Genomic DNA, 25,370 nt, shown 5'->3' with positions numbered 1-25,370 from the left:
GATCATCATCGTCTAATGGATCGTCCGGAACGGTATCGTCGATGATCTGCTTGGTCAACTTATTCTCTTCCCTTCGTAGAGTAGAGGAACCACCAAACGCTCTTCAGAAAGGTTTCTGGTATCGTTAGTCCACGGAAAGCATTCTTTTTTAAACTTAACGTCACGGGCAATCACGATTCGCCTGTTGTTCTTGTCCCATAATCGGTAACCATTTGGTGCGTATCCGATCATCAGCAGCTCACGGCTCTTCGGGTTCAGCTTCCTCCGATGTTAGTTCGGAACCCACGCATAGGCTTGACATCCGTAAATACTACCTTCTCAAGGCTAGGTTTCTTCCTGTACCACAGTTCAGCTGACGTGTGACTATTTGATAACGCAGAAGTTGGGCTCCGGTTCACGAGGAAAACAGCCGTCAACACGGCTTCACACCACAACGACTTTGGCACGTTGGATCCTATCAACAGTGTACGTACCTTCTCTATCAGAGTTCTGTTCTGTCTTTCTGCAACCCCGTTTTGCTGCAGCGAGTAAGCTACTGTTGGTTAGATCTGGATCCCCTTGGTCTTGTAGTGCTTCTTCTGATTTCCCAAGCAATATTCACACCCTTGATCTACTGTAGACATTGCTTCAAATTCTAGAAATTTCCCAAACACCTCCGATTTCTTCTTTAACAGGTACACCACTGCAAAATGGGAATAATCGCCGATGAATGAAACGAAATAGCGATGTCCGTCCCAAGATGCTGGTTTAATCGGTCCACATATATCGGAGTGTATATGCTCCGACAATTGAGTTGCCCGGTCTCTTGTTCCATCGAATGGACTTCGGCTGTGTTTTCCCTGTACATACACGTTGCAGAACTTCAGCTTCTCCAGCTTGACACCGACGACCAGATTCTCACGTACTAGGGTGGCCATGCTGTCTTCAGTGATATGGCCAAGAAGACGATACCAAACATCAGCATCCTCCGCTTTTGCCAAACTTGCTCATCTCCAAGACGCAGAAGTTTCCACGCAAATGTGCAGTCGAAATTGTTTCGCCATTTTCCTTCAAATTAGCAACCTTGTCGAACCGAACTTCTAAGCCAGCGTTCGTCAGCTTCTTTACCGACATAAGATTGTCTCTGAGAGCCGAAACACATGTCTCATAACGCCACGGTTACTGATTCCAGTGATTATACCTGCTTCCTTGGCTACTAGAGATTCTCCGATCTTCACTACGTTGTTGATGCAAACTATTTGCTTCAAGGCTTGTATGGTCGAAAAAGGTTGCTTCAAATTCACCATATGTTCGCTAGCTCCAGAATCTAGCAGAAATTCAACCTTCTCACTGCAACTTATTCCTTTTGCTCCGCTGTCCGCCATGAACACGACAGATCTTGATTCGGTAGCAGCATTCGCGTTGATCGGCGACTCTATCTAAAATGCAGGAAAAATTTTGCTTTGCTGTTGTGAGATGCAGTCGCGCTCAATAGATAGAAACACGATTGATTATGATTTTCAAGACTTCCTGCAAAAAGGTGGAGCGCAATGCAAGTAGATGGGTTTAGATGCAAGAGATGAAAAAAGAATTTTCGTAGATTGATTCGCTGGTGTGAGATTTTTCGACCATTTAAAATCTAGATTTAGATGTGTCGCACCCCTCGGAATCTCTTATGCGTCATGAACTAGAGTGAACAGAACCCACCATTGTTTTTCTTGCTCTAGTTCGTCAAAGTGTAGCTGATATCAAAACCTTCAAAGTTCAAGTCGACGTAGAATTCCATACTTCTTGGCAATTTTTTTTTGATGACATTGTCAATGTGAGAGTTGAACTTAAGTTTGTCATCAATAATCACGCCAAGATATTTAATCTCGCGAACGCGATCAATAGTCTCATCATCAATTACAACAGAGACGTTCTCATTTACTCGAATTCGCGAAATTACCATAAATTTAGTTCGACTTGTATTCAATTTCAACTGCTTACACTTCAACCATCTACTTAGAGAACGCAAATCTTCATTCAAGTGTAAAACGGCATCATCTAAATCCTTAGCTGCAACGAATGTCGCAAAATCGTATAACACGTCTCAAGTCATTAATATACATAATAAATAACAGGGGCCCTAATACACTTCTCTGAGGCACTCCAAGGTTATTCCCCACGGTACTGGAACCAGAATCATTAAAAACAGTCCGTTGAGTTCTGTCAGACAAATAGCTTTCAAACCATTTATATGCAGTACTCCGTATTTCCAAAGCGTTTGATTGATCTTAACAATAAGGGCCTAGAAAGTGTTTCAAAGCGCGTTTGAGATCCAAAAAAACAGCAATTCCACTTCGCTAATACCAAATTCTATGCAGTTTCACAAGAATGACCTTCCCGATATCCCGATTGTTCTGGTATCAACAAACTATTGCTATTTAAAAACTTCGACAGCTGGCTTTTAACAAAAAGCTCTAACATTTTCTTCAATGTGTGCAACGTGTTGATGGGACGAAACTCTTCGGCTTTATTCGTTCCGGCAACTTTTTAAATAGTGACCACTAAGGATTCCTTCCAAATTTGTGACACATGTCCAGTTTGCAATGATTCATTAATAAGGTCCAGCAAGATGTGGCCAATGACATGAAAGCAATCTTGAATAACTCTAGCATTAACATTATCTACTCCAGCCGATTTTCCTAATGAAAAACAAATAACTCTAAGTTCATCTAATGTAGTTGGGTGAAAACCTTCAAATCTACAACTATTATCAACTGGCTGTTTTATTTCGTCAGGTTCAACGACCAATTCAATGGATTGATTGATCAATGAAACACTGTCTACAAAATAATCTTTTAACTTAGATGCACTAACTCGCTCTGACTGTTCTATTAATGTGCCATTAAAAGTTATGGACAGCGGTTTGCAATTACTAGGTTTTAATAAGGATTTCAAAATTTTCCATAACTTTTTGCTGTTGTTTTGATGCTGATCAATCTTCCTTTGAACATATTCACAACGAGTTTTCTCTATCGAATGTGAATACTTATTACGCGCGATTGTGTACCTAGCCCAATGATTGTCATTATTTGAGGTACAAAACTTTTTGTACCATTTGTCCCTTTTCCGTTTAAAACGCAAAAAATCCAAATTGTACCAGCTGTTCGAGTTTTTCAAAGAAACAAACTTTTGCTCAAGTAGTTGATTGGTACACGTTTTCAAAGCGTTATTAGGAACAGCTGTAGATTCATCTAAGTTACCGGCCGCGAATGGAAAATCCACGCTCCTCTCAACAAGATTCGAAACAGCCTGTTTCGAATATTTCCTCCAGCACATCAATTTTACAAAATTATCATTATAGTTAACATGGTATAAGACATTAATCACTAAGGTCGCATGATCGGTTATTTTCAAATCAGTATCCTTAGCTGAACAAATGGAATCAAAATTTTGAATAAACGTGGTCAATTAAAGTTCTACTGTGCCTGGAAATACGCGTATACTCATTTGCCGTTTGCTTTAAATTGATAAACTCAGCTAAACGCTTCAAATGATTCGAATTATAGTTATCACGCCAATTCATATTGAAATAACCAGCTAATATATTTAATTTACTAGAATCAAGGAATGTCTCGAGCCAGTTCTCTAAAACTTCAACAAAACGCTGGTCACTAGAACTGGGAGAATGATACAAAACACCATAATTACCCATCTTCATGCCACGTACAACTGTAATGCCCAAGAACCAGTTGCCATCAATAACTTCGTTGGTACGAAGGTTGAATGGAACTGATTCTTTGAGATAAATAGCAACACCGCCAGTGTGTCTAGAATGTGATAAGCAAGCAGCAACAATATATCCCGGAATACTATACTGATCAAAACCTTCAGTTTCTACAATATGAGTTTCAGATAATGAAACTAAAAGAGGACGTTTTTCCTCAACAATCTGACGTAATGCTACGTTGTTTGTTGACAACTCCGCAATATTCAAATACAAAAAAAACGAATTGATTCACATTCCTGGAACTTGGCTGCTATTTATTAAAACGCAAGCTGCTTTTCTTCTGATCAAAAAGTCTTTTATAGAGCAAACATTCAGAGCCAAATGCGGCATGGTTGACGTCCAAGTTCATGTTACGTTCTTTAGTCATTTTCAAACAATACATTTCAATACAGTTGACGTACACTCCGACGTTTTGTGTTGTTGGCTGCACCTAGACCATATATCACATATTTTGCAATCCATGCTCTTGTGCAGTGTTGGAAAAGTTCACCAAAACTCACTATGACTCGCGAACTTTTCCCTTGGTGAACTTCGTGAAATATCGCGATATTTTCCAACGCTGCTCTTGTGCCCAAATTCTCCACATTTGAAGCATCTCAACACATTAATCGCGGGAACTATCGAGCACCGATCAATGATGAAAAAAATTAGAGACAAATTAATGTAAATTACTGCCCGAAGTGAATGTAAATGTGTTCCACTATAACACCCTGTAAATAAGTTCTCGAAACTGTAAAAAAGTGAGGTTAAATCCTTCCGTGAAATTATCTACAGTACGGAATTCAATCTTTCTGTCTCTGCCACCCACGAACATAGCCTAGCTACCCTTGCTACCGTTGTCAACAACACGAAGGCTTAGCATGTAAATATGTACAACTTAAATCCAATTTGAATAATTGACATCGTACATATAATACAGACAGAGGCTTTCTTCACGGTACCCCGTTCCATTCGGTAGACTATTAACTCATATCGCAGTCATAAGAGAAAGAGAACCGTTGTCGTCGTCGTCGTCGTCGATGAATTAAAATAAACACACGTGGAATGCAACGCCATAATTCTGTCCGCTTCAATCCATTAGCACACCACCATCAGCGTCTCCAACCGTTTTTTTCCTCACAAAATGACGTACCGGTGCACCAGTAATAATAGGTGACGTTACTTTCATGCGATGCATCAGTGTCAGATTCACAATTTTCTATAGAAGGAAAACCTACTACGATCGGACGGATGCATATGCCTAGACGGTAAGAAAAAAGTACCCAAAATTAAGTTCCTTTCACTCATCACGTGGCTTCCGTGGGGCTAGGTAAAATTAAGTTAAAGAAGAAAACTCAATTTTGAGTAATCCTGAAGTTGACAAAAAAATAATAAAACGGAGCAGACTGGAACCGAACCATGGACGTTGAGATTACGGGGCCAGTGTGATGACCACTCGTCTATCAACGCTTGTGAAAATGAAATGGTTAAAGTCGCATAAGAGCAACCTCAATTAAAATAAACTTATATTTGAGTTTATTTGTTATTACTCAATAGTTGAGTAAATTTTAACCAACGCCGCTTTTCTGATTTACTCAACGGCGGACCTCAAATGATAAAACCCAACGTTGAGTTTTTTTTAACTTAATTTTGAGTATTTTTTTCTTACCGTGTACAACGATACAACCGGCATAATGTGTTAATTTTCACTTGTTGATTTCCGTGACGACGATCCCAAGCAATCCCATATTGTGCTCAATTTGTGATACAGAACAAGACGGTGTAAAAAAGATGAAATGTAAAACAGTGAGATCACCCGCTATTAATAAATTAAATAGCAATAAATAATGTACGGCAAATTTGCAATACAGGGAGCGCGAGAAGTGCTGTTTTATTCAATGTTGACCCGCTGAAATAAATTGCCCGAACTATTAAACAAAAGATAAATAAACTGAAATTTTTCCTACACCCTGTGCGTTTACACAAAGATTTTAACTGGATTTTAAATGGCGGATGCTGGATGAATTCAATACCCGGTGAAAACAACGACGACCAAGGCGACCGACGTGTGATTCTAACGAACAGAATAAACGGTGACGGCATTGACACTTGGGCACATGGCGGAGGTAAATATTGACTTTCTCACTTGGGTGATCATCGATGACAGCCCATCGCGAAGTAACACAAAAATGTCGGCGATCAGGTTAAGAGGGATTAATTGATCGTGATGCAATCGCGAGAGCTCGGATATGGGGTGAAGTTATGATTGATTGATTGGTGAGAGTGTAAGAAGTGGAAGCGATCACTAACTAAAGCCATGCTTTTTGCGTGTTGTTTTGTTTATCGAGTCATTGTCGAGCAGTTCCACGCCAAATGACGAATCGATCAGCCGCGAGCTTTCTCCCATTTGTACGAAACTTTGCACAATTGTTTGCTAAAATTCGGTCATTTTTAATCGAGTTATGATTTGTTAGAAAATATCGAATAGGCCATTTAATGATTGACCATAGCAAACAAATATGCAAAGTTTCATGCAAATCGGGTCTGAAATTCAATTTTTGCTATTTGGCCAGGAAATGCTCTGTCTGAGAAAATGAGGTGACTTTTCAGGTTATGTAAGAACAGTAACGAACGAACGAACGAACAAACAATCAGTCACGGTGTTTTTTTTTAGTAACGGGTGGGTGTTCCGAGTGTAATAAAAAACTACACATTCAACAGGCTGAGAGAGATGAATAATTGTAGAAACAGAAGAAAGAATTATAAAGTGAGGTACTATAAATAGAAAATAAAACAGAGAGTAGAATTGATACTATACTAGCGAGCGTATAATCTCGTTCGTTTTGGTAAATACCTGCTGGATGTCGCTGTCTTTTTGGTGGAAAAACTGTGTTTAGATTGGTGGGCAGACCAGGAACACGACACAGTTGTTTTTAATTATTTGGCGGATGGGGCAAGAGAGGTTATGCGCATGCGCAATTTTTTTTTAATATTATTCGGTTTATTATTAGGGGAAAAAAAGAGAAGAAAATCCAGTTGTTAGTTTGGGCAATTGCCTACGGTAAAAAAATATGAAAAAACGGGTTTCGGAATTAGTACTACTGCTGCTACTGGGATCTACTGAGCTGCTAAATGACACTGGGGGAAATTTTCAGCTGGGTTAGGTGATGCGAGGTAAGCCGAATGGAAAATATTTTTTGTTTCTAGATTAAATGAACGCACTCACGCACTTCTCAAACACTCCACTTATCGCTTTCAAGTTGCTATTTGAACACATGACCAATAAATGTAAAAGTTAGACGGAAACCCTCTACTGGTATTTTGAAATGTGAGTATAAACATACGATAGAGCAAAACAACACCGGCGTAAATATTGAAACAGCCTAGATGGTGGAGTGTCAAATTTCCACCTAAAAAATGCTAATGATGTAAAGATCTCCGAATCAATATTACCAAATCACGCCTCCAGGCGTTGCTATTTTTGCTGCCATTACTAGAAGCACAATTTTCGTCATCAACTTGAAGCCACCGCCGCGCTCGCTGCACTGTCAATAAACTGTTGTCGTTGTTGTTGAATGACATCATGCATCGTTCGTCCAACAACAACATCCAAATCCAAGTTAGCCATGGTTGAGCCCACTCGTCACCGGTCCAATGGTCGGTCAACGTGAAGAGGAAGCCCGAGCGGAGACGACGGCATGTCCATCTAGGGAAGCTTGCACACACCGACAAGCACTGTTCAATTGAGCTCTGCCGCCCGTTTTAGCAAATATGGTAATTGGAATGCGTGGCACGATTACGAAACTGAAACTCATTAGTAGATTGTCGTGAAAAAATGGGGGGGTCCGATTGGATCGGGAATGTATCACCAGACTGTCACAACTCTAAGCAACTGTGAGCTGTGATCAATTTAAAACACTATCTTGATCTAACTTAACTTAATTAACAACAGACCTCTCTGCGACCCCCTGCCACATCGAGAAAGGTTGATTGGAATGAAAGAATGCCTAGATGACATTGCGCTAAAACAATCACAGTAAACCGTCGTGAGCGGAGCTTGTTTTATCTCTATCAGCGCTGCACGTTACTCCAGTGGTAATCAGTCGGTGGGTACCTATGTACTTATTATTATATTTATTTACTCACTCACAATGCACAACGCAATCACACGTCAAGTGTGTGTGTGTCTGCTTATCTTCAGCGCGCCGGCTTTACAGCCGGATTGCATTAAACCTGGGACGGGACTTGACAATCAGGTAGCGATTTCGAGCCAATTTGCAGTCAAATCCAACCGATACCGGAATCAATGTTGACGTCAATGGCGTTGTTAGTCTGTGTTCCGTTTGATAATTTTTCACTTAAATTTGGCAGATGCAATTTTTTCAAATTATCCTGCTATTCTACCCAAGGGGCAAATGCCGCAAGTGTACCAATTGTGCCGGTCATAGAGCAAGCTGTGATTTTTGGTAAAATACGAATATTATGTTATATTTGGCAACCCGCCATTTCTGACAGCTTGAATGTTTTGGTTTGCAATCGCAAGGATAACATCGGTCTAGCGACAACCAAGGAGGAATGCTGGCGAGATGGATCGTGAGCGGTCTCAGCCGTCCAACAGGACACAACAAAGAAAAACAGCCGGAGATCAACCGGAAGTGTCCCCGCATCGAAAACCGTTGGATGCGATAACTGAACGGCTCCGAAAAATGTCGAATATCGTGCTCGATAAGGATTCCTTCTACCGACGATGATTCACTGCAGAAGGTGGATTGCATTCTGACGGCGGTCGGCGTAGACGAGGAAACCATCTACAGCAAATCCACCTCGCTTGCTGGGATACGAGCTGACCGATACGATTACAGTGCTGTGCGAATAGTCCACTGACCAGCAAAAAGAAGATCGAGAAGAACGGTGTGGAGGGCATTTCGTCGGTGAAGCTGTTGGTTCGCGATAAGAACGACCAAGACAAGGCCAATTTTAAAAAGCTGCTGGAGGCAATCAAGGGATCCAAGGATGGCAAAACGTTAGGCGTCTTCTCCAAGGACAACTTCCCGAGTGAATTCTGTGAATCGTGGCGAGCCTTTGTTAAGGACAAGAGCTTCGACGCGGTGGACATCAGCGTCCCAATTGGTTACATCATGTGCTTCAAGGAGGACTCCGAGGTTATCACCATCAAGAAGACCTGCCTGTTGACGGTAGACGTATTCAGCACGTACCTCAAGGATCACATCATTGGGATAATCGATGCTGAAAACATGCCAAACTGTCGGAGGGTGTCGAGCAGGCTCTGACGGACAAAAGCTACGTCTCCGGTGTGGACTAGGCAATTACAGCGTGAAGTTCAGTGCATTCAGCAACAAGAACTATCTGCACTTCGGATCGATCATCTGTGCTCTGGGTGCACGTTACAAGTCCAACTGCTCCAATGTCGTCCGAGCGTTGCGTGGCAATTCGATGCAAACGATTCGGAAGCACTACACCTTTCCGCTCAATCTGGAAGAGGAACTGCTGAAGGTGATGATTCCGGGCAAGAAGCTCTCGGAGGTTTTCGACGTCGGAATCAACCAGTGAAATTCGGTTTAAAAATTGTAAGTTAATTAGGTTGAGTGGAAGCAATACAAAGTCCGTGTGATTGTGCTGTAACGAATGCAAAAGTTTCAGGCATTCAGCAGCTTAAGCGCCACTCTCGTAAGTTGAGAGACTGCTGTTGCTGTTGGAGTGCTCGGCTAGAGACTCTATTTCAAGGCAGGTAGTTAACGCTCAAACACCCGAATCCAATTTAGCTTTCCCAATCCGCAGGCCGAAAAACTATATCCCTAACTCAATCTGAGAATAATGAGAGGATATTCTGTCCCCCGCAGCGGTGTGATCGAAACACAAATAAATTCCCCAGAACACCCTATGTGGCAACGTCAACTTGAAAATAAAGAACCTACATATTTGCTTTTAGGATTGCTACAGGTAAAATCATTGTATTAATCATTTCTCAATGTTGGGTTCCCTGCCTGAAAAGTGACGTCACTAGGTTCTATTTTGTGGGTACAAAGTTCGCTTAATTCTACGCTAACCTGTGTCCTGCTATGCTGGCTCACGATGGCAGGATACGCTGCTCGACAACTTCGTACTGACCTGGAATCGGTCTCGGTAACCGGAAATCATTCACGTTCGGGTAACCGGGACGACGATCATGCGGTCACGCTCACCTTGCGTAAGCTACGCGTATGAGTTTAGTTAGGGCAGTCCTGTGCACGTTCGCGCACGTGCGATGTTTCGACGTCCGATGACGTAACGGCTCGTAACGAATGGTTCGGGCCGTTGATAGCTCACGTTACCTGAACGGTCGCCACAAACGACCACGTGGCGGCGATACTGTCGTCTTCGCTGTTTTCGTGCAGATTTTGTGTGGGGTGTCGGACCGTAGGGTGTTGGGCGGCCTAGCTTAGTCAAGCTCGGCGTTTACCGTATCTCGGTGCTACTTGGTTCACCACTGGGTCAGCACAAACCGACTGAAACGACCGATCAGCGAATGAGCCACTCCAAACAAACACCCACGTTGAGCGGTGGGTATTGTTCCTGTTCAACGTGTACAAGTTTGTAGAAAATCACATCTTTCACCGAGCAATTTTTGTACGAGATCTTACCTGACTAGTTTTAAGTTTCAAATTCAGACAACTAGTCTGGTCTAACTTGACTACACAGGTTAACCACAATCCTAGGAACACATATAGTTTTAAATTTGACTATTTATTTAGGAATTTTGACAACACTAAACTCACTGTTACGTTGATAATCAGGCCGCACTATCAACTTTTCACAAATTGAAGGTTACTTAATATCTTTAAGCAGCGATACTTTTTTACGTGTTCTCAAGAGGACGTGGACCACCAAAGTAAAATTCAAAACCCCATATGGACCACTCGATTACTAAATGTCTTTTTAATCGCCTCAAACAATACGCTATTGTATTGGAGCTGCGGGAAATGAATTTCATCTCATTTTATCCTACGCTAAATAATGCTTTCTTCTTCCCACGAACATCGATCAGTGGGAGTTTTTTCTTTTGACCAGTAGCTAGTATATTTTGGTCATCATATCTTTTTCGAAATCATCAACCAGCCCGGAGGGAAAGTAAATGAGATCCGTTGGATGGAACTCACATCAAATTTTAAATACACGGGCAAAGCAGTTTGTCATTTCACGTAGAGAGGGCGCAAAACTTGCATGAAAGTAACTGAAGCTTTGATTTGAAACATAAAGCTTCAATACTACAGATGAGTTCACAATGTAGCTTACATTCTCGCCAATGCTTAAGAAATAAAAATTTTGAAATTTAAATAAATTTCAAAATTTTTATACTAAATTAGAAATGAACTTCTAATGAAACACCACAAATAACCTTCAAAATGGTGTTGAATATTCTGAATATTTAAATAGTTTTATGTAAAGCGAGTATTAGTAATCTAGCGATTAGAAAGAAGTTTCGAAGATTGTTTCCTTTAATTTACTAATAATGTTTTATTCTCAAGCACTAATTTTTTTTTTTGTGACTTTGTTCTGTGTTTATATTAAAATACTGTACTCATTTTATTTCTTATTCTGTATCATGAAATTCACATCTCCGTTGTAATATTTTCAAAACCCTTTGTGTTTTATTAAATACTAATTCCAATTAACTCCAAAAAGGTTTGGAAACTGATTCTTATTATAATCCGACCAATCATACCAAATAACTCCAAAATGTATGGAAAAAAAACTTTACTTAATACTACACACCTCAGACATATCTGAGAACCGAACAAAAGGTTTCGAAATTCAGCAAAACACGGGTTGGACTGTTCGATCTAATAAACGAACCTTCTTAACGATACCAATCTTTAATTTGTTCAAAAAATCCTAATTCCAACGAACGCTTGCACTTCGAAGCGTTTCTGCTTTAAAAACTATATCAGTGATGGGTAATCAATTTAACACGAAACGAATTGTCTGTCAAAGCGAAAAACAAAAAAAGAAAAACATCGCACTGTCAATCAATTGCCATTACTTTACAGAATTATTCTGATGAGAATCTGAACCCAAATGGAAACTGCTAGAGGACGGATACTAATTGTTGGATTTTCGACCAGAACGCGGGAAAAATTTGGATTCTAATCGGAGATGGTGTACTACAAACAAATGGATATCTAGAAAAAGTGTACGATGCAAAAACTATTGATCTACTATAGAAAGGTATGGAGAAAATAAAAATGCTTTCCGACAGACAATACCGATTATTTTGTTTTAGAAATTAAAAATAGTGCGACAGAAAAGAAAAAAAAATACGATCAACTATGAGATCGTAGGAATTTCACTGGTTTTAGACGCTCTATCAGTTCAGGTGAAGTAAAGGACTCAAACAGTGTTTTCAAGATTGCAAGAATCAATCGCCTGAGCTCTGCAAGACTGATTCATGGGCTGCTGTGGATGTGTTATGGGGCTCTACGAGTGATTTCCCTCGGAGCTCATTAACCTTTTCTCTGCTTACAGAGGCCAACGACTGAGGAAACCAGAGGACATCTCAAGCCGCGACGAAGCCGTTGCACCACAAAGTGTGTTTGTTTAGGCGAGCCAGTAGTGTATGCACTTTTCGGCGAAGTGCAGTCATAGCTGAAGTTTCTTATGATCTCTTGAGGAACGATCCATGGAATGTTCCTGGAATCCTACGACCCTGCAGGTCTTCCACAAGGTAGGTGTTCGTTCAGAGCTTTTCGAGGACCCGTGCTTTGGAGAATTTGTTTCCGAATTTACCAACAAAGTTGCGGGCTTTGTCAGACAGGTGGACATTCTTTTTGTATACGACGTCTCCCTTCTGAAACTGGTGTCTGGCATTTGCACGCAAATTATAGGGGGTAGAGTACCTTTGATAGGCTTTATGGATGTTTTCCCGAACAATCTCGTGCAGCCTTTTCGTCTCTTCGCTCATTTTCTGCGAATCCATTTTCTCCCCGGGAGTTAGATATCGAAGGTGGTCGTACTCTTGACCGTTACTAATCATATTTCGGCCAAAGTTGATGAAGTACGGAGAATAGCCGGTGCTGTCATGCACACTGGTACGGATGGCCATGGCGATAGTATTTATCGACTCATCCCAGTCCCGATGGTTTAGCCTTTTATTCATAGTGCAACGTATTGCGGTCACTATAACGCGGTTCACACGTTCAACAGGGTTGGGGCTAGGATGGTACACAGCGAGGTTCCAATGACTGACTCCGTAGGTATTCAACAGCTTTCGAAATAACTCAGACTTAAAGACCTGGGCATTATCTGAAATACAGACTGAAGGGGCACCGAAGAGGGTGAAAACCATCGTTTCGAGAAACGTGCATACAGCCGGGGCTGTGGCATTTTTCATGCATTGTATAAGCACGAACTTGGAGAAAAAGTCGCAAACAACTAAGAGCCACACATTGCCTTTCTTTGATCTCGGATACGGGCCCAAAAAATCTATGGATATCATTTCCCATGGTCTCGCGCATTCCTTTGGTTTCCCACAAATCGGACGAGTATTCAGATTAGGAATTTTCGATTCTCTGCATACCTCACAAGCCAGACAAAATCTTTTGACGTCGCTACTCATCTTCGGCCAATACCATCGTTCGCGAACCTTGGCAAGAGTTTTCAGATACCCGAGATGAGCTTCTCGATGAACCTCTTCCATAATTTTCGGGCGATTACATTTCGGGACCAACAGTTTCCACCGAAAATTGGCATCTTCTGGAATTGTTGAATTGGAAATATATTTGAATATATTCCCATTCACAATTTTGAAGTCCTTGTATAGGTCTGGCGAGTTTTCGATCTGTCTTTTAAGATCGACGATGTAGGGGTCGGCAAAAGCGGTATCTACAATAGTCACGCAGCGGGAAAGAGCGTCGGCTGGCACATTTTCTGATCCTTTTTTGTATTGCAGAGTTATATCGTACTTTGATAACTTCAACGCCCAACGGGCAATCCTGGGTGATTTAGATTCGATGGACATGGTTTGTAGAAATGTCAAACTCATGGCATCTGTCCTCACCATAAAGTGGCTTCCTTCCACGAAGTGTTTGAAATGCTCGATGGCCAGGAGCACCGCCAAACATTCTCGTTCGGTAGCGCTGTACCGTTTCTGGGTGCTGGACAATTTTTTTGAAAAATACGCTATCGGACGTCGTTCTCCGTCGGGTTCTTGTGTAAGTACAGCACCGATAGCCAAATCTGAAGAATCGGTTTCGATAATGAACATCGATTCAAAGTTTGGGTTTGCTAGAACCGGGGCAGATACAAGGGCATTCTTCAACTGTTCAAAGGCTTGGTTGGCTTCCTGGGTCCAGACGAATTTCTGGCGTTTTCCCCTCAGCAAATTGGAGATTGGCGTAGCAATATCGGAGTAGTTCTTGATGAACTTCTGATAGAAGGCTCCCAAACCCAAAAGTCGTCGTACATCTTTAACCGATTTTGGCTGTTCATAATCTATAATTGGTTGAATCTTAGATACATCCATGGATAGGCCTTCTTCAGACAGGACATAACCAAGATAACGAATCTTTCGCTGACAAAACTTTGATTTTTGCAGGTTAATCGTAAGGCCTGCCACTCGCAACCGCTTAGCTACGATTTTAATTAGTTGACAATGGTGGTCAAATGAGAGAGACGTGATGATGATGTCATCTAAGTACACGTAGATGAATGGTTCTAAATCGTGTCCCAATACTTGGGACATCAACCTCGCCATAGTTGCCGGAGCGTTCGTAAGCCCAAAGGGCATGACCGCAAACCTGAATAAACCCTTATTCGTCCGGAACGCAGTCTTGTCTTTTGCGGCTTCCGTGAGGCTAACTTGGTAGTACGATTCCGAGAGGTCGATTACCGAAAAGTACCGCGATTTCTGGATCCTCTGAAGAATACCGATCATGTTGGGAAATGGAAAGTCGTCCCTTTTGGTACAGGAATTTAATCTTCGAGAATCGAGACAGATCCTCCATTTGCCATTTGCTTTTTTGATAGGCAGGAGAGGGTTCAAGAACTCTATCGGCCCAGAACATTCCTCAATCACTCCGAGATTTCGCATTCTCTCTACTTCCTCATCAATAACTTTTTCAACGATCGGTGACCAACGGTACATGGGCAGACGGCGTGGACGCGAGCCAGAAAGCAACTCAATGGAGTGCTCCAAGATTTTTGTTCGACCTAAGCTTCCTTCGGCCGTAGCTGGAAGTTCTTGAACCGCTTCAAAAAGATGTTGACGCTGATCTTCCGATAGTAGATGTTCCGTATCAATGTCTGCTGGATTTTGAATAGTGGTTGAAGGGATTTCAATGGTGGGCATTTCGAGACTCTCATCAGTCTCCATCGGGTCAGCTATTCGATCGTCGGAACTAGGTATAATCTGGAAGCAAATCGTGTGTTCATCATTTGAAAAGAAATCTTCTGCGAGCATCAAAGGTAGGTCTGAGTCGGTCGATGTCTGAAGGTCCAAACTCACATAATTTACAGGCTTTGTGGACTCGGGTACCATTAATCTAAAGTTGAATGTGTCCAAGAAGTCTACCCCTAATATTAAAGGTTTAGATACTTCGGGGACAATTATGGTGGGGACAACGCAGGTCTTAGACCCGTATGTATAAGGGATGTTCACGTATCCCACACATGTGTACTCCGTATTATCTGCGGTTTTAATTCGAATACTGCAATTCTGGATTTGTAAACCTAACCTTTCAATCAGGTCTACTGAGTTTATAATAGAAACTCCAGCTCCTGTGTCCGCCAAACCCTCAATCTCCTCGTCTAATATTTTTACTCGTAGGTGTGGGCATCGTCTAAAGCAGGTATTAATGTTGTAGTTTTGGGAGAAATATTCAAACGAACGGTTGGGAACATTTTCTTCAATATCGTCAGGAGACCTGTTCCCTCTGATCCCTGGTTCTACTCGTTTTTTGACCTCTCTGACGAGGGATAACGGGGCTCCAAATTGTGATTCTCAGGACACCTATTAGCCGTAGTATCTGGATTCCCACAAATGTGGCAGAAAATGTTTTTTTTTTGATTGCAGTCCCTCCACATGTGTCCGTTTTTGCGGCAGTTCCAGCATAACAGTGGTTTGCGTTCGTGCTCGGAATTCCACTGGGTGGTTTGGATGCTAGCAGATCCCTTTTTTAAATTTCTCGCCTGAAGAGCTAGAAGACAACTTTCTTCCGTGTCATCGGGTTCTCTATCCGAATTCTCATCACCCAAAAATGCATTCACAATAGCGGGTTTCGACCCCGAACGAAGGGTATACAAATTGGCTTCTAATGCATCGAATCGGTAGCACAATTGAGCCAGATGCTCAATCGAGTCGACTGGTTCTAGAGCCAATCGACGTTTATATGAGAGTTTCATATTTTCAACGATTATATCAAACTTCTCCTCGTTCGTCATTTTACGGTTCATCCTCTGTGACATGGCCTCCAGATCTGTCAAATAGGCACTGAACAACTCGTTCGGCTTCTGTTTCCTATTTCTCATTTCTTCGCGGATAAATCGGTCTCGGTTGGGGTTATCATAACGCATCTTGAGGTAGGTAAGAAGTGTTTCCCATGAGTTCAACTGACTTTCATATGCGGTGAACCAAACATACGCATCCTCTTTGAAGAGAAGATGTGCATGCATGCGAAGTTCCGCAGGAGTAACTTGATAAGACCGGCTCAAAATTTCGATTTGTCGTAGAAAATCCACAACCGGGACAGGATTGTTATCGCCAGAGAATTTTGGCCATTATGTTACACGTCTGGTGTGGTAATCTTGGACGCGACGAAATATTGGACATCCCGCCGAGAGGGATATTCCCAGTGGTAGGAACGCTGGGTATTTCGTCTCCTCGGTTCCAAGTCGACGGTAACAGTGTCGACGTAGGTCGACCAGAAAAAATGCCCGTATCTGAACTCCTATTGTTTCTTCTTGTTTCACTCGACGCCGGCATCCCTCTAGGCAACTGCAGAGGTGGATCCAGGTTTGCCGTTTGATGTCGTCCACTTCGAGGTTGTCCATTTGCGTTTGAACTTTGTGGTACTTCTGGTTCGCTGAGTTCAACCCTGTTGAGTCGTTCAATCAGGTTATCAATGGCTGGCTGGGTTATCCCGGCACTCCGGGGACCTTGAGTTAGGACTTGATTGACGTACACCTTGACGTACTCTTCGATCTCCGATATGTGAACAAATTCACTCCTATCCAACTTTTCTTTTACAGGTACCGTCAGCGACTCTCCTACTTTCCGTACAGGACTCAACACACGTCCAGCTGGCGGTCCTGAATACTCACGCCGCTTTAGACCCATCAAATTGCTAGGAACGTTGCTCTGAAAAACCGGAGTTTCCCATAAGCCATCCACGTTACAAGGAGAGAACGGATTTCTCAACACCGGCGAGGCTACTGGTTGCCCTCCGAGAGAGACGGGAAACGGTTGCGTAAACCTTCTTTCTCGTCCGAGTTCATCCGAGATTCCAAGCATCGTTTGTCTTCGTGGATTACTGGTATGATCGCTTCGAACTCTCTGCTGAAATGGAGAGGCGCTGAACGCACCAGCCAGAGGCCGTCTTGGAACAGCTCCAGTCGCAGTTCCGCTTTCTGCTGGGTTTTTCGGCGTCCCTTGATGACGTGAGACTGGGTCCACATCCTCGATGAAGCTGATCAGGTCGGCATCCGCACGAGAGCTGTCAACGTTCGTGGTACGACTCGCATTTTGGACTCCTGGTAAGAACTCTAATTCGCCTTCGTTGGCCGGCCCTGCTGACGTCGGGTTTTGAATGGCACACACTCGTATGACCGAAACCTGCTCAGCCGCTGCCCGAAGGTCCACGTCGAAATACCTCTTGACCATCCGCGAGATAACATCCAGTAAGGCTTCCTGACGGCTACCTTGTTCTTCCGTTTCAGGAAGATAACGCCGCATTCTTTTATGGTAATGAACTAATCTCGAATAGCACTTCAGTTCATTGGTCTCTAATTGACTCTCAATTTCTTTCAGTTTTTGTGGCACAACTTCACTATCAGCTGCCAATGAATAGGACGACATAGCTACAACATTGCTATCTTCAGTATGACGCAATGCTATTCGTAACGTGCGAAAACGGGCCTCAATTGGTCCCTCAATATCATAGCCACGAATGGCTAATTCATAATTTACTTCATCTTCCTCTAAATCTGTCGCAAATATCCGATAGTTTTCCATTGTAAATTAAAGATATTTTCAATTCTAAGTATTCAAAGGAAACAAATACAATGCCAATGCAAAATACTGATACTAATAATAATTAAAAAAAAACAAATTTGTACTGGAGAGTATTGCTAAAGAAAAATAACCATAACCTAGACACAGAACAAAATGTACATTCAAACTCAAATACATCGATGCAACTAATTTCCGATGAGAAAGAAAAAAAAATTCAAACTCAATCTATTCACTTCGAAACTTAATTTCCCGCTATTTTACTTAATTTTTTTAACTAAATTTCAATCTTATCTCTCGAGCCCCACGTTGGGCGCCAAAATGTAACGAATGCAAAAGTTTCAGGCATTCAGCAGCTTAAGCGCCACTCTCGTAAGTTGAGAGACTGCTGTTGCTGTTGGAGTGCTCGGCTAGAGACTCTATTTCAAGGCAGGTAGTTAACGCTCAAACACCCGAATCCAATTTAGCTTTCCCAATCCGCAGGCCGAAAAACTATATCCCTAACTCAATCTGAGAATAATGAGAGGATATTCTGTCCCCCGCAGCGGTGTGATCGAAACACAAATAAATTCCCCAGAACACCCTATGTGGCAACGTCAACTTGAAAATAAAGAACCTACATATTTGCTTTTAGGATTGCTACAGGTAAAATCATTGTATTAATCATTTCTCAATGTTGGGTTCCCTGCCTGAAAAGTGACGTCACTAGGTTCTATTTTGTGGGTACAAAGTTCGCTTAATTCTACGCTAACCTGTGTCCTGCTATGCTGGCTCACGATGGCAGGATACGCTGCTCGACAACTTCGTACTGACCTGGAATCGGTCTCGGTAACCGGAAATCATTCACGTTCGGGTAACCGGGACGACGATCATGCGGTCACGCTCACCTTGCGTAAGCTACGCGTATGAGTTTAGTTAGGGCAGTCCTGTGCACGTTCGCGCACGTGCGATGTTTCGACGTCCGATGACGTAACGGCTCGTAACGAATGGTTCGGGCCGTTGATAGCTCACGTTACCTGAACGGTCGCCACAAACGACCACGTGGCGGCGATACTGTCGTCTTCGCTGTTTTCGTGCAGATTTTGTGTGGGGTGTCGGACCGTAGGGTGTTGGGCGGCCTAGCTTAGTCAAGCTCGGCGTTTACCGTATCTCGGTGCTACTTGGTTCACCACTGGGTCAGCACAAACCGACTGAAACGACCGATCAGCGAATGAGCCACTCCAAACAAACACCCACGTTGAGCGGTGGGTATTGTTCCTGTTCAACGTGTACAAGTTTGTAGAAAATCACATCTTTCACCGAGCAATTTTTGTACGAGATCTTACCTGACTAGTTTTAAGTTTCAAATTCAGACAACTAGTCTGGTCTAACTTGACTACACAGGTTAACCACAATCCTAGGAACACATATAGTTTTAAATTTGACTATTTATTTAGGAATTTTGACAACACTAAACTCACTGTTACGTTGATAATCAGGCCGCACTATCAACTTTTCACAAATTGAAGGTTACTTAATATCTTTAAGCAGCGATACTTTTTTACGTGTTCTCAAGAGGACGTGGACCACCAAAGTAAAATTCAAAACCCCATATGGACCACTCGATTACTAAATGTCTTTTTAATCGCCTCAAACAATACGCTATTGTATTGGAGCTGCGGGAAATGAATTTCATCTCATTTTATCCTACGCTAAATAATGCTTTCTTCTTCCCACGAACATCGATCAGTGGGAGTTTTTTCTTTTGACCAGTAGCTAGTATATTTTGGTCATCATATCTTTTTCGAAATCATCAACCAGCCCGGAGGGAAAGTAAATGAGATCCGTTGGATGGAACTCACATCAAATTTTAAATACACGGGCAAAGCAGTTTGTCATTTCACGTAGAGAGGGCGCAAAACTTGCATGAAAGTAACTGAAGCTTTGATTTGAAACATAAAGCTTCAATACTACAGATGAGTTCACAATGTAGCTTACAGTGCCGTGAAAAGTAGTTCGGTATTGTTCAAATGAGCTTGGTTTGGTAGATTGCTGGTGATTTGCTGATGAAAAGTAGGCCACATCCTGTCACTCCCGAGTCGTTCCCTCAGCATAAAATTTTCTTGATTAGGCAGTAATCTTCTCCTTTGAGTTTTCCGTATCCAACCGCCACCACTGTATGATTCAATTCATCCAGAATGTTCCTGCATTCCGGGTTCGTAGTACACTCCATTTGCGTAGTAGCTGAAAGACTTGTGACCGGCATCGATAGCAATCGACAGCCCTCGGAAGCCTACATTTCAAGCTGAACATTGCATTAGGTCCTAAGTAACATTGACAGATTCTCTTCGTCGACTTTCTCTTTGTATCCCCACGGCCATGTAAAGACATTCCCTGGTATTTTCAGCACACAGATCGATAAAAGAGGCTTTTATCTAGCATCTGATACGACAAACACAGTAAGAAACGCTTATGTGCTCAAGTTATTAACGAAAGAGAAAATCGACGAAGAGAATCGATCAATGTTACCTAGGACCTAATGCAATGTTCAGCTTGATTTCGAATTTAAATGTGAACCGAAAAGTGAATTGCTGGTCTGAGTTCTCTAGTATATTCAATTAGAGTATGTTTCTGAAATACACAGTCAAACAGCATTACATTACATGCTGTGAACAACTCCAATATCCGCAAGTCCCTGAAGTCCCTCAATAGGTTATGGGCACCACGCAGAAGGACCTCGCTCACGGAATATGAGAATTGGAGCTACCGTGTCAGGCTATTCTTGGAAGCGGCAGGAGTCTCAGAACTGCTGACGGAAGAGTTACCGGAAGTAGCAGCACCGACGAACCGACATGCCACGGAAGCATTTCGTTTGTCCACAATTCGAATTGTCAGACGAACGATTCGAACCAGATCTGTCAAACGAGGTGACACGCAAACCCAGGCAATAATATTATACGTGGGTTCGTGTCCTAGCTCATGGTATGACGCGATCGAATGAGTAGATGTCGGTAGTGTTTAGCGTATTTTAAATATCGCATCTTGGGCACGAATTTGAAAGTAGCTTGTATAAGCTGTCACGTCGGTTCGTCGGTGGTAGCAGGACCAAGGTTTTTTTTTGAAAAGGACCGCAAAGGAAAAGCGCTTTTGGGAAGCTGCCTGGCTGACGACTGTCTAGAGGTTGTCCGGGAAAAGTTAATGACGAAGCTAATGTGGGAAGGTTTGGAGGTAACATACACTAAGACATCGGTTGCAAGCCAAACTCTTATCCGGAAGCAGCTGGCGCCGAAATGAGAAACCACTTCTTGGAGTTTGATGGACTGGTGCGGAAGTGGAAGACGGCTGGTTCTACCCTGGTCGAGGCAGATCTGGTGTCGCAGCTATTCTTAACAGAGTCTGTTTTTCTCATTTACCTTCACTTCTACTCAGTGTAGATGAATTGCGATTGTTTTGAAAATCTTCGCTGTATGAGTGAAATGAACAAATGAGTTCATCGACGAATACGTATTTGTTGATATTCATCACCGCTTGAGTTTCCAATCCAAAATTGTCAAAATCGGAAACGATCCTCAAAAGAAAAAAAATCAAATTCATTTTGCCATAAATGATTATTTTGAATAGGCTAAAACCTCGATATTATCATCAATTCTGCAAAAGGCAATAATCTTCCATCGATCTGAGTAACATAACACGTTCCACAGCGGTAAATTGCTGTAAAACGAAAATATTAATTTCGCATTTGATACTCAAAATCACCCATCATACAACAGAACTGGCGATAATGAATACGCATCTTTTAATGGACAAAAACAATTGTTGACTTCGAAACTCAGCGGTTGCCTTGATCAAGACCATGTTATCATGTCAAAATTCAACTTCATGCAGGTAGTTGGCTTATCTTTCAAGGTTGCCTTCATTTTCAACATTTTTTAGTGTAGAAGAAATGATTTTTATCAGCACTGATTCTTAACGTTGCCGGATTCGTATGATCCGCTTGAGACGGCCCTGGAACAGTGCTGTAAATTCTCAAAATCAATTGAACATTTTTGATGAAAATAAGAAAAGCAGCTATCCGCTATCAAAGGGGACTTCCTTCGAATGGGTGATATCAGTTATACTTAGTCATTTGACGAAGGCATGGATCATTCTCATTTGAGAAACGCTTGATATCATTCAATTGAGTGTAACCTTCAGATGAACGGAGCACTGGTCGACATTCCGGCGAAAAAGCTAAGCCAACCCGACACCAACCTGACTTCTACCAAACCGTTGATCCGACATTGACCCGACATAAACCCAAAATGGACAACAACACTACATTGGGTCGACATCGACTTTAAATTTGCCTTAAATTGATCCAACATCGGGACGACTTGTCTGTTCGGGACCATTTTACTGGGTTTCTTCCATACTCCACTGTCGTGATAGTGAGTGACTCAATTGACAGTGACGATGAGCTTCGAATGAGAAAGGAGCACTTCAAATTTTGATCATGTGAGAATTCGTTTTCACAGAATCGATTGAATGGTTGTATTGGTTCATCTTCAATAGAATGATATGAAAATTAACAGCACTGCCCTGGAAAACGTGACGGAAAAGGATTTAACGTTGGATCTCGTCAAGCAACGGCTACTGGCAGAGAAGTCAATGCGAACGAACTGCAAGGAAGATTTTGAGGAATCAAAACCAGCAGCGTTTGCGGGGCACAAGCAGCAGAAGTTCACCGGAAAGAGCCTCAAGAAGGATTGTCGTAAGCAAAGCAAAGGTCAAAGCGAATTTCGTGAAGAAGAACTCGGTGAGTTTTGTGGCAGATGCTGAACGATGCGGACAGAAGAAGGCTGGAAACATCATTTCTAAGCTACATAGATTCAGGCTGTAGTGATCACCTGGTAAGTGAAAAGTCCGTATTCTCACTCGTCCTACGCAAGCTGGCCGATCCCGTTGAAATCAAGGTTGCGAATGAGGGCCCGGCTATTATAGCTGAGAAGATAGGAGAAACCGGAACTGCGAGATAATCTCGTGTCAATCAAGAAAATGGCGAAAGCCGGTATCGAAGTTACACGGTCATTCATACCAACTCAGCGACTGAGAATAATTGACTCAGAGAATTTTCTTTCCATACGAAATTTACTCAGATTTGGAAGAAACTGCAAGTTACTCATAGCTTATGAGTAACTGCAGTTTCTTCCAAATCTGAGTAAATTTCGTATGGAAAGAAAATTATCTGAGTCAATTATTCTCAGTCGCTGAGTTGATATGATTGGCCGTGTATATTCTCTGGAGACACATCAATTTTGAAGATAGAAGTAAGTATTCTGGCTACTGGTCATCTAAGAGGAAATCTTTTCGAAGTAGAGCTGGAGAGGAAGTCGGATGTTTTCGAACGGTTCAAGGAGTATGAAGCTGCCGGTGACGATCATTGCAGCTTCATACTCCTTGAACCGCTCGAAAACCTCCGACTTCCTCAGCAGATAAATCCTCCCAAAGTGACTGTAGTCATCGATAAAGCTGACAAAAATCTAGACCCATACCGAGAGGGGCGACACATCTAAATCTCAATCATAGATGCTCGAAAAATCTCACGCCAGCGAATAAATCTACGAAAAATCTTCTTGCCATTTTAAGCATCTAAATCCATCTACTCGCATCGACTTCCAACTTTTTGCAGGAAATCTTCAAAATCTTCATCAATCTTCTTAAAATCTACTCATCGTACGTGCAGCTAAGCACAGCAAAACAAAATCGTTTCTGCATCGAAGATAGAGTCGCCCCCCTCGACCCATACCAAGCCGGTGGGTCGATAGGGTCCCAGACGTCCGAATGGTTTCTCTCAAGAGGGCGAGTTGCGCGGAAGCCTATTTCCCGAATGACTCTGGATCAAGGACGGTAGTACTTTTCGACAAATCAGAAAAAAAACGGTGGCTTTTTCGCCACATCAAAATGGCGTGGCGGAACGGTTCAACCGAACCTTAGTAGAGAACATCCGTTCAGTACTCATCGACTCAATGGTACCGAAGAATATGTGGTCTGAAGCGCACTGGCGTGTGTGTATCTCCTAAATCTCCAGCAGAAGTGTGGTTCAACTTCAAGCCGAATTTGGACAGGCTACGGATATTGGGGTGCAAATGTTTAGCCTGGATATCGACGCCGAAAGTCGCGAAATGGTAATGATTGGCTATGCTCCAAACGGTTTCCGGTTCTGGGACAGAAATAAGAGGAAGATAACGAGAGCAAGGGTGTAAAGTTTGACAAGTGCTCATTTCCGTACGCTGCTAAAGAGAGGGTCAAGTCCAACATCGAAGCAGAAGTACCGCTGTTAGTCAGGTTTTCTTTCGAGCAAGAGGGGAAATTCGAAGCTTAGCTCAAAAGCGACGATGAAGTGTGACCTGAAGATGAAGACGATGACGAGGATGTCCCTGTTTCTACTGATGAGATCGATGCTCGTGAAAGTAAACCAGAACAGAAAGACATGAAGCACTGTGAAGTTGTTTGATTACTTTACTGGATACAGAGCTAATTCTGGCAGTCCATTTCCACTAGATGCACCCGAGACGTTTGATGAAATCGGAGATCGACCTAACCGGGATGTGTGGTTGGAAGCTGTTGACGATGAGCCCCGATCCATGAAGGAAAATAACGCGTGGTAATTTACGAGCTATCCAACAGGAGTTAAGCCGTTGAGGTCGAAATGGATTTTCCGGATGAAGGAGGACGCAAATGGCCAACCTGTGCGATACAAAGCCCGACTAGTGGTGAAAGGTTTTCTACAGAAGCAAGGACTGGACTGTGGTGAGATATTAGCTCCAGTTGCAAAGTTGACCACAATCCGGATCATACTGGCACAGCCGGTATCCATCAAGGTTCGTCCATCAAATGGACGAGAAAACGGTGTTCCTGCATGAAGAGTTGAAGGAGAAGATCTTCATGGCCGTTCCGCCGTGTGTTCAATTGATTATTGCCTGTAGACGAGGATTCAACCATGAGATGAGATCTACATCGTACTCTACGTAGACGTCTTGCTGATTGCTGGAAGAAAGATATCGTCGTAAATATCGTTATCAAACTGAAAAAGAAGCAGCTGTCCAATTTTGACATGACGGATTGTGGAGAAGCGAGTCACTTTTTGGGAATCAAACTGGGACAAACACCTTCTCGAAAATCGACCGGTCAACAGCAGATTGATTTTCGAACATTTTAATTTATTTTTGAAGTGTCAAATTTTTGTGCTCCAAATGGTACACAGCCTGAATATACTTCATTTTATGATATATGTTAAATTGCATACATATGGGCGTCATATAAGAGGGAAATTAACTTGGTGCATTTTTTTTTTAATTTATTACAACGCATATCATGTCAGATTGCCAAACACAGTCGTCATCTTATGTAAAATTACAGGATGAAGGAAAAGACGAATGCTTTTGCGATCGAAATCGA

At 42.3% G+C, this 25,370-nt stretch overlaps 1 protein-coding gene across 3 annotated transcripts in view; it reads right to left on the bottom strand.

The window, feature by feature from the left end:
* LOC135699133 (heat shock protein beta-1) overlaps positions 1 to 25,370 on the bottom strand; it is a 560,186-nt gene that overhangs the window by 25,233 nt on the left and 509,583 nt on the right. For 2 of the 3 annotated variants that reach the window (XM_065219353.1, XM_065219352.1), the window contains one exon: positions 6,588 to 6,620. The exons of the other annotated variant lie outside the window; for it this stretch is intronic. In XM_065219353.1, the coding sequence (XP_065075425.1) occupies positions 6,588 to 6,620 (33 nt within the window). The remainder of the gene's footprint in view (positions 1 to 6,587; positions 6,621 to 25,370) is intronic. 3 annotated transcript variants of the gene reach the window in all.

The sequence above is a fragment of the Ochlerotatus camptorhynchus genome, unplaced genomic scaffold (genome assembly GCF_037179485.1).
Source record: "Ochlerotatus camptorhynchus isolate MF236.1 unplaced genomic scaffold, CSIRO-AGI_Acam_v1.1 ptg000102l, whole genome shotgun sequence".
In the NCBI taxonomy this organism is placed as follows: domain Eukaryota; kingdom Metazoa; phylum Arthropoda; class Insecta; order Diptera; family Culicidae; genus Ochlerotatus; species Ochlerotatus camptorhynchus.
The sequence above is the reverse complement of the archived record's forward strand: the minus strand, read 5'-3'. Positions and strand labels throughout refer to the sequence as shown.